Source organism: Pundamilia nyererei, unplaced genomic scaffold (assembly GCF_000239375.1).
Source record: "Pundamilia nyererei isolate P.nyererei 1_Seehausen unplaced genomic scaffold, PunNye1.0 scaffold00490, whole genome shotgun sequence".
NCBI classification, from domain to species: Eukaryota; Metazoa; Chordata; class Actinopteri; order Cichliformes; family Cichlidae; genus Pundamilia; species Pundamilia nyererei.
Genome location: NW_005187891.1, coordinates 35,779 through 45,660, shown reverse-complemented (window position 1 = coordinate 45,660; position 9,882 = coordinate 35,779). Strand labels below are relative to the sequence as shown.

General features: G+C 41.7%; 1 protein-coding gene across 1 annotated transcript in view; it reads left to right on the top strand.

The window, feature by feature from the left end:
* The window catches only part of LOC102197464 (kinesin heavy chain isoform 5C-like), a 43,869-nt gene extending 34,842 nt beyond the window's left edge, over positions 1-9,027 (top strand). The window contains exons 25-27 of the mRNA XM_005753985.1: positions 754-970; positions 1,065-1,232; positions 8,173-9,027. Coding sequence (XP_005754042.1) covers positions 754-970; positions 1,065-1,225 — 378 coding nt within the window. The 3' untranslated portion in view covers positions 1,226-1,232; positions 8,173-9,027. The remainder of the gene's footprint in view (positions 1-753; positions 971-1,064; positions 1,233-8,172) is intronic.
* Positions 9,028-9,882: the final 855 nt, after the last annotated feature.

Sequence of the window (9,882 nt, the reverse complement as noted above, 5' to 3'; positions counted from 1 at the left end):
GATACCAAACAAGGCAAAGTAAATAGTTTTTAAAGGTGAGATGTGGAGGAAACATCAAAAGTAGTTAAAAATGGCCAATTATACCCTGGACCCCAGAGGGTTAAACGTTTTTTTTAAAGTAACAGAATAGTTACTTTCCAAGTAATTAATTACTTTTAGAATCTTGTAACCCAGTTACTAACTCAGTTACTTTTTTGAAGAAGTAACTAGTAACTGTAATTAATTACTTTTTCAAATTAACTTGCCCAACACTCCACTAGGGACCGCTTGAGACAAAACAACATCTGGCGTCTCAGTCAGGGTTGCTTTCACGGTCACTAAGACAACAGGCTGTTAGGTGAAAGGTGAATGAATAGGGAAAAGCACTTAGTACATGTTTAGCAGAGTTTGTAGGTGCTGCTCCCCTGGATTGGACAAGGCAGATTGCTGAGAAGCTGGGACCAGCCCGAGGCACCGACGATGGGAGAATTAAGTGTAAACTATGATTTCTCCCCATCAATTTTAATCAATCAGATAGATGCACAGTCTCATATAAAACTTTGTATACTGATAAGTTGAGGAACTCTGATCTGCAACTTTACAGCCTGTGGTCTTCTGAACAAAGGGGATCCATGTACATGATAACATGTAATCATTCATTGCCTGCTTTAATAAATAATAATTAAAGAAAGAAGTGTTTTACTGGGGATTCCTCAAGGTGGATAAACAAACACGCTTTCAAGTCACATAACTGACAGTAGCTGTTTCCTCCAGCTGGTTCGGGATAACGCTGAGCTCCGCTGTGAGCTGCCCAAATTGGAGAAGCGTCTCCGGGCTACAGCGGAGCGAGTGAAAGCTCTGGAAACTGCTCTGAAAAATGCAAAAGAGTCAGCCGTGAGGGATCGCAAACGCTACCAACAGGAAGTTGACCGCATCAAAGAGGCTGTGCGGTCCAAAAACCTGTTCAGGAAAGGACACTCGGCTCAGATTGGTGAGAAGATAACTTAAAACAAGCCAAGTCTGATATGTGATGTGATAGGCTGTTTGTCTTTACCTAAACTCACCTGTTACCTGCATTCATATAGCCAAGCCAATAAGAGCCGGTCATCAGCACCATCAGAATCCGTCCTTCTCCCATGCTATCCGACCTACCATCAGAGGAGGGGGTGCAGGGTCCAGCCCACAACACCAACCCCCCCGACACCAACCTCAGCAACATCTCCACCAGAGCAGCAGCAGCAAGTAGGCTCCAGGTGAGTCACACCTCAGAAACCATGGCACACAACTACAAAGCTTTAGCCACAACTTTATTTCTGTCAGCACTGCTTGTCAAACTGATCTGTTTTATTACAGCTCATTAAATAAAATGCTTGGGAGCTTTTCTACTGTATATTTGAGTGGAGGAAAACAGGATAAAAGACATGCTGTGGGAGAGAGCCAGAGATTAATAATAACTAATGATTAAATGCAGAGAGGTGTATAAACACATAGTGAGTGAAAAAGCTGACTGAAGAAGAAACACCCAGTGCATCATGGGAATCCCCCAGCAGCCAACACCCACATAGCAAGCAGGTCTGGCCCGGATCTGGTATCAAGCCGGGCCTGCTGGTTGACTTCTGGCATGGTAAGTGGTATGTCATCCAGATGTGGGCCAGGCCTGGCGTAGATGCCACTGTTTATGTTCCTATTTTCCTATTTTAGTTAGAAGACCCAAATGCCATGTTGCAATTAGAGATGGCACGATACCGATATCATAAATTTGGATATCTGCCAATACCGATATGAATCCAATATAGTGTGTTTTTTAATCAATAAAACTTTTTTTAATATCTTGCTGCTTTTTGTATAAGTTCATACTCAAGTTAAAAAAAACACTAAAGCTATTCTGTTATACCTTTATGCAAAAAATGCACTGCACCCAAAATATTTCATAGTTCAGCAATACTGATCAAGCTAATAAACTTAAACCTGCACCATCCTCCCTATTCTGGTGTTTTAAAGAGTAAGCAACCTAACTAATAGGGTTCTAAAACTCCCAGCAAAAAAACCCAAAAAATAGGGAACCACCCTCCACCTCATGATGCTTAATCGACGTAATCAACTTTAATTTGATGCAGTGTGGAAAAAAAATACACAGAAATAAATTATTTTTGAAGAGTAATTAAATAAATTCATCATCTTTCTTCAACAGAACTGCAGACTGCATAGATGGTTCCCAAAGGAAAAAGTACTATAGCTTACTAGGGTATATTAGACTTAATAGTTACTATATACAGTAATGGACGACAGACAAACGCTTTTAAATCTCCAATTCTCTTACTCGCATTGCTCGGATCCATATTGGAACCTGGGCAGTGTTGGGGAGTAACGGAATACATTTACCACGTTACGTATTTAAAATACAAAATATGAGTAACTGTATCCGTTACAGTTACCGTTTAAAAAGGTGGTATTTAGAATACAGTTACTTTGTTGAAATAAATGGATTACACAAGGGTATTTTCCTGTTTCATATTATCGCGGGTCAGGACTGTTTGGGTTTTGTTTGTTTTGTTGTTCCAGGCGGCAGCGTTACGGTTGCCATGGTTACAGGGTAACGCTCTCTCTGTGTTTCCTGGGTGAGAGAGCACCTTTTTGTTGTTGTGCTAAGCTAATAGGCAGAATGCTACAGGCATCGCCCTAAATAATGTAGCCTCATGGGCAGTGTAGTCCGTGCTGCAGGGAGAATGGACTGCTATACACGTTATGTGTCTGTGAGCGCGAGGAGGGAGAAAAAGGAGAGTAGAAAAGTACGAGTTGTCATCGAGCAGAAACAGGAGCTGGAAGCACATATTATTATAGCATATATAGCATATAATAATAACCACTGCAGCCAAACAGAGAGCCTGACGAGCCCAGTTGTAAGTAAGCTATTAAGACTTAACTGTACACTGTTCGCGTTTTCCTCCGAAACAATAAGTTCCGTTGGAGCAGCCTTTCAACGCCTCTCTCTGTCTAAAACTTGACCCAGAGAACAAAGTAAAGCTATTTTTCGGCTACGAGCCCAACACGGAACCCGACGTATTAGTCAGAGGTCCCTTTACTACGGTTTGGAGCCGCGGACCTTCAGTAACAGTAATAAATCACACAGCAATAGTACATTCATGTAGTTGTAAAAAGCATGATAATATATTAAGAAATCCAAAGTATTCAGAATATGTTACTCTCATTGAGTAACGTAATAGAATACGTTACAAAATACATTTTGGGGCATGTATTCTGTAATCTGTAGTGGAATACATTTTAAAAGTAACCTTCCCAACACTGAACCTGGGTGACGCCACCCTGTTACGGCTAGACTCCACCAGTATTTCCTGCCTACCCCTTCCCAACCTGCACAAGAAACGTTACAGGAAACGGGGTAATAGGAGTGTTCTTCGCGTCCGCCTCAAGGCTTACCTTAAAGCAAGGGCTACGGATTATCCAAATGCTGGCCAGGATAGTCTACGCTTTCTCCCCTCCTCCGGAGATAAAGTTTCTTCTCTTAAGCCCTCGCTTCCTTTAGTGTCGAGCCCTGTTTCTTCTCCTGGTTGTTCATCAACCTTCCATCAGTTTGAGCCCGTGTCACTCCTTACTCTTAAGCGATTAGTTGAGCAACTGAATAATACTAATCCTATATATATCCTCCCATCTTGCATAGTATAGGTATAGTATATCGACCCGTCAGCTTTTAAACATGCCGTAGTCCAGCCTGGTCTTAAAAAAAGGAACCTTGATTATAATGATTATGTTAATTGCAGGCCGAGCTCCCATTCCTGTCTAAAATTCTCGAGAGGATAGTTTTTTCACAACTCCTGTCGTATTTGGATGCGAATGACATTTAAACTACGTCATAGCACCGAAACAGCTTTGCTTAGAGTCCTAAATGATCTTCTAATTGCTGATACTGGATGCGCTGCGGTCCTAGTTCTATTGGATTTATCCTCGGCATTTGAAATGGTCGATCACAGCATGTTGTTAGCAAGGCTTGAGCATAATAATAATGGATTGGATTTATACAGGGAGTGCAGAATTATTAGGCAAGTTGTATTTTTGAGGAATAATTTTATTATTGAACAACAACCATGTTTTCAATGAACCCAAAAAACTCATTAATATCAAAGCTGAATGTTTTTGGAAGTAGTTTTTAGTTTTAGCTATTTTAGGGGGATATCTGTGTGTGCAGGTGACTATTACTGTGCATAATTATTAGGCAACTTAACAAAAAACAAATATATACCCATTTCAATGATTTATTTTTACCAGTGACACCAATATAACATCTCCACATTCACAAATATACATTTCTGACATTCAAAAACAAAACAAAAACAAATCAGCCACCAATATAGCCACCTTTCTTTGCAAGGACACTCAAAAGCCTGCCATCCATGGATTCTGTCAGTGTTTTGATCTGTTCACCATCAACATTGCGTGCAGCAGCAACCACAGCCTCCCAGACACTGTTCAGAGAGGTGTACTGTTTTCCCTCCTTGTAAATCTCACATTTGATGATGGACCACAGGTTCTCAATGGGGTTCAGATCAGGTGAACAAGGAGGCCATGTCATTAGTTTTTCTTCTTTTATACCCTTTCTTGCCAGCCACGCTGTGGAGTACTTGGACGCGTGTGATGGAGCATTGTCCTGCATGAAAATCATGTTTTTCTTGAAGGATGCAGACTTCTTCCTGTACCACTGCTTGAAGAAGGTGTCTTCCAGAAACTGGCAGTGGGACTGGGAGTTGAGCTTGACTCAATCCTCAACCCAAAAAGGCCCCACAAGCTCATCTTTGATGATACCAGCCCAAACCAGTACTCCACCTCCACCTTGCTGGCGTCTGAGTCGGACTGGAGCTCTCTGCCTTTACCAATCCAGCCACGGGCCCATCCATCTGGCCCATCAAGACTCACTCTCATTTCATCAGTCCATAAAACCTTAGAAAAACCAGTCTTGAGATATTTCTTGGCCCAGTCTTGACGTTTCAGCTTGTGTGTCTTGTTCAGTGGTGGTCGTCTTTCAGCCTTTCTTACCTTGGCCATGTCTCTGAGTATTGCACACCTTGTGCTTTTGGGCACTCCAGTGATGTTGCAGCTCTGAAATATGGCCAAACTGGTGGCAAGTGGCATCTTGGCAGCTGCACGCTTGACTTTTCTCAGTTCATGGGCAGTTATTTTGCGCCTTGGTTTTTCCACACGCTTCTTGCGACCCTGTTGACATTTTGAATGAAACGCTTGATTGTTCGATGATCACGCTTCAGAAGCTTTGCAATTATGAGACTGCTGCATCCCTCTGCAAGATATCTCACTATTTTTGACTATTCTGTGCCTGTCAAGTCCTTCTTTTGACCCATTTTGCCAAAGGAAAGGAAGTTGCCTAATAATTATGCACACCTGATATAGGGTGTTGATGTCATTAGACCACACCCCTTCTCATTACAGAGATGCACATCACCTAATATGCTTAATTGGTAGTAGGCTTTCGAGCCTATACAGCTTGGAGTAAGGCAACATGCATGAAGAGGATGATGTGGACAAAATACTCATTTGCCTAATAATTCTGCACTCCCTGTATAGCCCAAAGCACTTTACAATGCCACTATTCATTCACTCTCGCATTCACACACTGGTGGATGCAAGCTACGGTTGTAGCCACAGCTGCCCTGGGGCAGACTGACAGAAGCGAGGCTGCCATATCGCACCATCGGCCCCTCTGGCCAACACCAGTAGGTAAAGTGTCTTGCCCAAGAACACAACGGCCAGGACAGAGAGCCCGGGGATCGAACCGGCAACCTTCCGGTTACAGATGCGCTTCCCAACCCCCTGAGCCACGGTCGCTCTCCAATAGGTCCTTCTCGGTCAACCTGGGCACCTGCTCTTCCTCCGCTGCACCTGTCTGCTGTGGAGTGCCTCAAGGATCTGTGCTGGGCCCTATTCTTTTCTCGCTGTATATGCTCCCTCTAGGTGCAATCTTTGAGAAATACAATATCGCTTTTCACTGTTATGCTGACGATATACAGATCTACATTGAACTAGCTGATGATCCTGCTCTGTCTCTGCACTGCTTTCAAGAGTGAATGTGTCAGGTCAAAGAGTGGCTCTTAGGAAACTCTCTTATCTTGTCAAGGCTCTGAAGCCAGATGCAGGGAGACATGGAGAGAAAAACATAGGATGACGTAGGGAGATAACACAGACGAACCAGCAACAGGCAGGATAACACACAGGGCTTAAATACACACAGCAGTAATCAAGGGATGGGAGTCAGGAGAGGAACACACATGGGAAAAATCAGAGCTGATGAGACAGGGAGACGTAAATTGAACACCCTCACATGAGACAAAGACCTTCAAAGTAAAACAGGAAACTCACACACGCAAAGACAGACTCAGAGACGCGGGCTTAACACAGACCTGACTACAATAGAGGGGATACACAGAACCAAAACATAAGAATAAACAAAGATACATCAAGAAATCAAAGATTAACAATACAGAACAGAAAACACTGGGTCACAGACCCAGGACCGTGACATATCTTAAATGATAATAAAACTGAAATCGTTGTATTTGATAGTAATATTCCTCGCGGACAATTTCACGATGCCTTTGGTTCCCTTGCCAGCTCCCTCTCTGACACTGTTAGCAATTGATAAACAAGTGTCCGCTGTAGTTAGATCTAGTTTCTACCAACTGCGTGTCATTTCTAAGGCTAGGCATTATGTTCTGCATAAGGACCTGGAAAAGCCTTTGTGACCTTCTGGAACTGGGAGGTTTGAATCTATTACCCCTGTTCTAGCTGACCTGCACTGCCTACCCATTAAATACTGCATCCAATTTAAAATACTGCTGCTTACCTTTAAAATTATCAACAACACAGACCGTGCGTTTGCCTTGGCTGCACCACATTTATGGAATAACCTTCCTATTGTTATCTGCGCGTCTGACTCTATCCAATCATTTAAATCACGGTTAAAAACCTATTTATTTAACCTTGCCTTTCCTGCTTGTTAATGCCTGCATCTGATCCCTAGACTTACTCTATTTTACCTTTTATACATATCTTTTGTGGTTTTGTGCTTTTAACATGTTTTACTTGATATGCATTTTATGCCATTCCTGTGTATTAGTAACACTGACCTGTTAGCATACTTGGTATTTTGTTATGGTCCTATAATGTTTATAATATTTCTGTCTTATTTTCTGTCTTTTATGTGAAGCACTTTGGTATACCATTGGTTTTTAAATGTGCTCTATAAATAAAGTTGTATTGTATTCTTTTGTTAGAGGATCTTCGGGTAGAGTTTTAAATCTCACATTGATATTCCAGAAGAGCGTAGCGGGTGTATGAGAGTCTTTGTATCTTTCACACACATGTTGTGTAATAGGGGGCAGAATCAATAGAAAAGCAAACAAAAAACAAAATAATGCACCTGTTTTAGGAGCCGAAGTAGCACGCTGCCATCACATCAATCCAAGATTAATTGGATTCCTCACAGTGTTATTGGAGGCCAAGGTAACGCCATTTAAAGTATCTGGTTAGATATCATGTTTTTAAGGTTTTTAGAAAACCCTGATGGACTAATCCCAGGCTATCGAGACTAGCAATTGGGACATGGAATGTCACTTCACTGGTGGGGATAGGTAACGACAGGCCAAGAGGATCATGGGTCAGGCAGTAGCCGAAGCAAAAACCTGGGTTTAGGTGGAATTCGGAGAGGCCGTGCTGAAAGCCTTTTTAATTCTACTGACATGTCATCTGTATGAAAAAGCAGAGTCTGTGTACAAGGGGGGGCGAATTGTCAATCACCGGGAGTGAGGCCACTTAAACAACTCCATGGTTGCAGAAGTCCTGGGGTGGAAGAAGTTTGGCCTAAGTTCCTGAAGGCTCTGGATGCTGTAGAGCTGTTTTGGTGGTTCCCATCTTTGCCCTCCCAGGAAAGTCTATGCCAGGGTGCTGGGAAAGAGAGCACATATCTACATGGATATTAAAGTCACTCACTATAATTATTTTATCTACACTGATAAAAAGTCTGAGAAAACTGAATAGGAACAAACTCTTTCTCCCGGGTCAGAGTATGTTTAATATTTAATGTTGAAACCCTGAATTAACTGTTTAATCAGTCAGTTTGTTAACTTCTTTCTGAGTCGTCATTTTTTTAATCACTCCCATTCTTCACAGGTAGCAGATGACTCTGGATCAGTTTCCTTTTCTGTGGATCTTTGAACTCTCCTGTTTTCACCACTCTGCCTATACTGGAACCACACCCCACAATGTTCTGCCTTAACAGCCATTCCACCTTAAACAATCCACCTTAACAGCCTTGCCAGCTTAACAAACATTCCACCCTAACGCAGGTGCTCTCTCTGACTGTTTTCTGAATTTTTGTTGTTGTTTTTTATTCTCAAACAATCAAATATCTTCAAAGAATTACCGCTAAGAAAAGTTAGTATCTTCTTTTTTTTTTTTTTTTTTAACTAAATGACATTTTTAGATTTTGGGGTCTCTGTTGCCTTTATTACACAGCACAGTGGAGAAAGAGAGGAAGGATGCTCTCGGATCAGTTCTGCCTGGTCGCTGCGTCTGGTTGCCTTTAGCTGTGAGCTAAACCTGAGTCTGAATCTGAGTCTGTAAACCTGTCAGTGTTTACTCATCATGTTTAAGACATTCAACTCTCAGATTTAAAGCAAACCGATTTTTCACAGAGGTGCAGAATTCCTCGTTTGAAATTAAATTAAAAAATAGTTTATTATCTTTAAAAAGTGTTATTCTCCAAACCTAGGGGTAATCTGGAAATGCTGCTCCCTGATTCCAACTCCACCCAAGGACAAAAACTTTTAGCAGTCTAAACTCTACGCAGCCGTTTGTTGACTTCGGCAGTGAGCCACGCCAAAATAAAGGTCCCTAATGTTCCCTGCCCAATATGAAAGTCAAACAACAGATAGATTTCTAACCCAAGGTCCTACTCAAACAAGAGAAAACAGATTTCAACAGAAAAGGCTTCTCATTTATATCAGGCTGCTGCCGTGTTTAACATATAGTGAAAGAATACTCCAGGTTGTCTAATTTACAAAACTATTAATAACTATTTACAAAGACCTTGATTAGGTCTCACAACGCAACACACACAAGTTCACTCACTTTACTCACTAATGAACTTTTTGACTCAGGAGTTTCACACAGAGAACACTCAAAAGTTACCATCAGAAACACACAGCTTGTTGTCCAGTCTGGGAACAGGAATCCAAGCAAACAACTCGGCTGTCAAGATATACCCACACTGGAACCTGGGAGGGAGGAGAGAGAAAAACCCACACCCACATTCTCTGGTGGGAGGGGTCACACAAATAAAAACACACATAACAATGATACTAAAATCAGTCAGGGCTGTAGACTAACTTTTTGCCACAGTTGCCTGGTGCACCTAACTTTTTTTCCTTAGCTGCACCAGCACCTGTCAACACAAAGTTCTTTGTTTGGAGCACATTTCTACAAGAAAGACAAGTTACTGAAAAAATGTGTTTAAAGTGCTTCACTGAGCTGAAATTTAAACTTAAAACATCTCAAGATATATTCAATAAAAAGAAAATGTAAATTACAAAGACCTGAAAGTGCCTGACAGGCTTCAAAATGAACATCTCAGTATCTGAACAGCTTTATATCTTATGGACCCTCCCCCATTACAGTCACATGGCCCTCAGATGTCCTGTAATCTGGCCTTTTCCCCCTTTTTCCCCATGTGTCTGTGATGACACCTGTAACCCGGGCACACGTGACATCATTACTGTACATGGGGTTTACCTTCAAGACATTTTTCTTGTGAAGAATTATTTTGGACTTGAACTTAGTGAACGGAACATCTTCTTTGGGAATATCGTAGGCAATGTTAAA